This window comes from Sinocyclocheilus grahami, unplaced genomic scaffold, assembly GCF_001515645.1.
Source record: "Sinocyclocheilus grahami isolate Dianchi unplaced genomic scaffold, SAMN03320097.WGS_v1.1 scaffold1322.1, whole genome shotgun sequence".
In the NCBI taxonomy this organism is placed as follows: Eukaryota; Metazoa; Chordata; class Actinopteri; order Cypriniformes; family Cyprinidae; genus Sinocyclocheilus; species Sinocyclocheilus grahami.
The window spans coordinates 241,577-244,076 of record NW_015506501.1 but is presented as its reverse complement, the minus strand read 5'-3'; the positions used below and the strand labels follow the sequence as shown (position 1 = coordinate 244,076).

The following is a 2,500-nucleotide window of genomic DNA, read 5'->3' as shown; positions in this document are numbered from 1 at the left end:
AACTGTCATAATTAGGTTTAGTTGTCTTATTGTTAATGTTTTATTGTTCCAACCTTTCTGACCCTTTTTCTAAATTTTACAACTAGTAAAAATCTTTTTTTTTCAGTCTCCATCAGAAATGCATGAGAATTCCTCTGATAATGCAGTGCACGGACACGTGTTCAGTGTTGAGTGTGTGTAACGGCTCACCGTGGATGAGGTGCGAGTGATACGAGGGCTGAGGTGTCAGAACCGCGGTCATCTCGTCGTGATCGGCCGGATGAACGTACTCATAAATACTGTTCCCGGTCAGTTCTACCTGTGTGAAAGCACGTGTGTGATTGCGCTGGAGGAACACGAGCACAAACACATCAGCTGTTAGTCAGTGCTTCACCTGTGAAAGGCCCAGATGAACCGACGCCGTCTCTGAGATGTACATGATCTTCCCGTCGGCAGCCACCACGAATATAAAGCCGTCTAACGTCTGCAGATCAGAGAACATCAGACAGATCACGACAGAAAACAGCGAAAGCCAGGAAAATCTGGAAAGAAGCTTCATTAATCATGTTCAAATAACATCAAAAAAGCAGCAAACTGGCTTCTAATGCATTTGCATGGAAATGAAACATTAGCTTCACTGTACAGAATGTCCTGCCATATTTCTGAATGTCAATAATAATAATAATAAAGTCTTCATATTACCTGGAGCGTCTTGCTGATTATTACCTGCAGTAAATGAGATCCGAGCTCAAGGTTTGTGTTTTCTAAAGATCGGCTTCGACCCCAAACCTCCCCCAAACCTACAGCAACACACAAACACATCATTATCACGAAGTCATATATATTACACACACACACACACACACACACATACACCTCTAATAAATTATAATAATAATTACTGTTGTTGTTGTTATATATTATAAATTGTTTTTGTTTATAGTAGAATATTAATAGTTATTGTTGTTATTATTATTATAAATTTTAATTGTATATTTTGTCAGTAGGACTATATTGGTAAGGATTATTATAATTTTTACATTCACTTAGTATTGTAAACGTTGATCTATCAAGTATTGACGTGTGTGTGTGTGTGTGTGTGTGTGTGACTGTGTGTGTGTGACTGTGTGTGAGTGTGTGAGAGAGTGTGAGAGAGTGTGTGTGTGTGTGTGAGAGAGTGTGTGTGAGTGTGTGTGAGTGTGTGACTGTGTGTGAGTGTGTGAGAGAGTATCTGTGTGTGTGTGAGAGAGTGTGTGTGAGTGTGTGTGAGTGTGTGAGAGAGTATCTGTGTGTGTGTGAGAGAGTGTGTGTGAGTGTGTGTGAGTGTGTGAGAGAGTGTGTGTGTGTGTGTGTGAGTGTGTGTGTGTGTGTGTGTGTGAGACTGTGTGTGAGTGTGTGTGAGTATCTGTGTGTGTGTGAGAGAGTGTGTGTGTGTGTGTGTGTGTGTGACTGTGTGTGAGAGAGAGTGTGTGAGTGGGTGTGAGTGTGTGAGAGAGTGTGTGTGTGTGTGAGTGTGTGTGTGTGTGTGTGTGTGAGACTGTGTGTGAGTGTGTGTGAGTATCTGTGTGTGGGTGAGAGAGTGTGTGTGTGTGTGTGTGTGTGTGAGAGAGAGAGAAAGTCGCCATATCGATGTTGTGAGTGAATCTAAGCTCGTGAACAAACAGATCACTCTGTAAAGCAAATCACGGGCATCCACCACAAACACATGTGATCTGCGAGACTGACATCTGAACACACGAGCTTCACTCTGCCACACATTATTACTCACTCCATTCTAGATTTTACATTTCACAAAAAACACAATTCCTCACATTGCTTTAAAATAGTCGAATGAAAGGCAATGTTTAATACAGAAACTGAATAAACCCTGAACATGTTTATATATATATCCCACATACAGGCCTCTAACACACACACACACACACACACACACACTGCTTAAAGAAGAAGAAGAAGCTGAAGGTGCATAAATTAGAAATTCGTCTGATCTTAAGTGACTCGTGCTCGCGGGGTCCAGACAGCACACGCTCCCGGTGTAATGAGTGCGGCGGGTGTGCAGTCACGTGCGTGACCCTCAGATCAACACTCCTCTCACAAAAACACTCTCATAGAGCTCTATCTATCCATCTATCTATCTGTCTGTCTATCCATCTATCTATCTGTCTGTCTATTTGTCTGTCTGTTTATCTATCTATCTGTCTGTCTATCTGTCTGTTTATCTATCTATCTGTCTGTCTATCTGTCTGTTTATCTATCTATCTTGAGGCTCACAGTCAGTGAATCCCACACTCTTAAAAATAATGCTTCAATTAGATTTGAAAAAGTGATTGAGAGTCAAATGTCGCTTGAGAATCTTTTTAAGATTCACACGTATTTTTTTCGCATTTTAAACAACCCCCCAAAATATCAGCAGGCTTTACTGAAGCGGTGTCAGAAATTAGGATTCGTAGTATAGGACAGCATTCTTATTTCTAACCATCTAAAACACACACACACACACACACACACTCCCACACACACA

The 2,500-nt window shown here is 41.2% G+C and overlaps 1 protein-coding gene across 1 annotated transcript in view; it reads right to left on the bottom strand.

The window, feature by feature from the left end:
- The window catches only part of sim1b (SIM bHLH transcription factor 1b), a 19,468-nt gene that overhangs the window by 9,626 nt on the left and 7,342 nt on the right, over positions 1 to 2,500 (bottom strand). The window contains exons 2-4 of the mRNA XM_016255225.1: positions 682 to 779; positions 374 to 463; positions 190 to 298 (exon numbers count right to left, since the gene is read on the bottom strand). Of these exons, the coding sequence (XP_016110711.1) occupies positions 190 to 298; positions 374 to 463; positions 682 to 779 (297 nt within the window). The remainder of the gene's footprint in view (positions 1 to 189; positions 299 to 373; positions 464 to 681; positions 780 to 2,500) is intronic.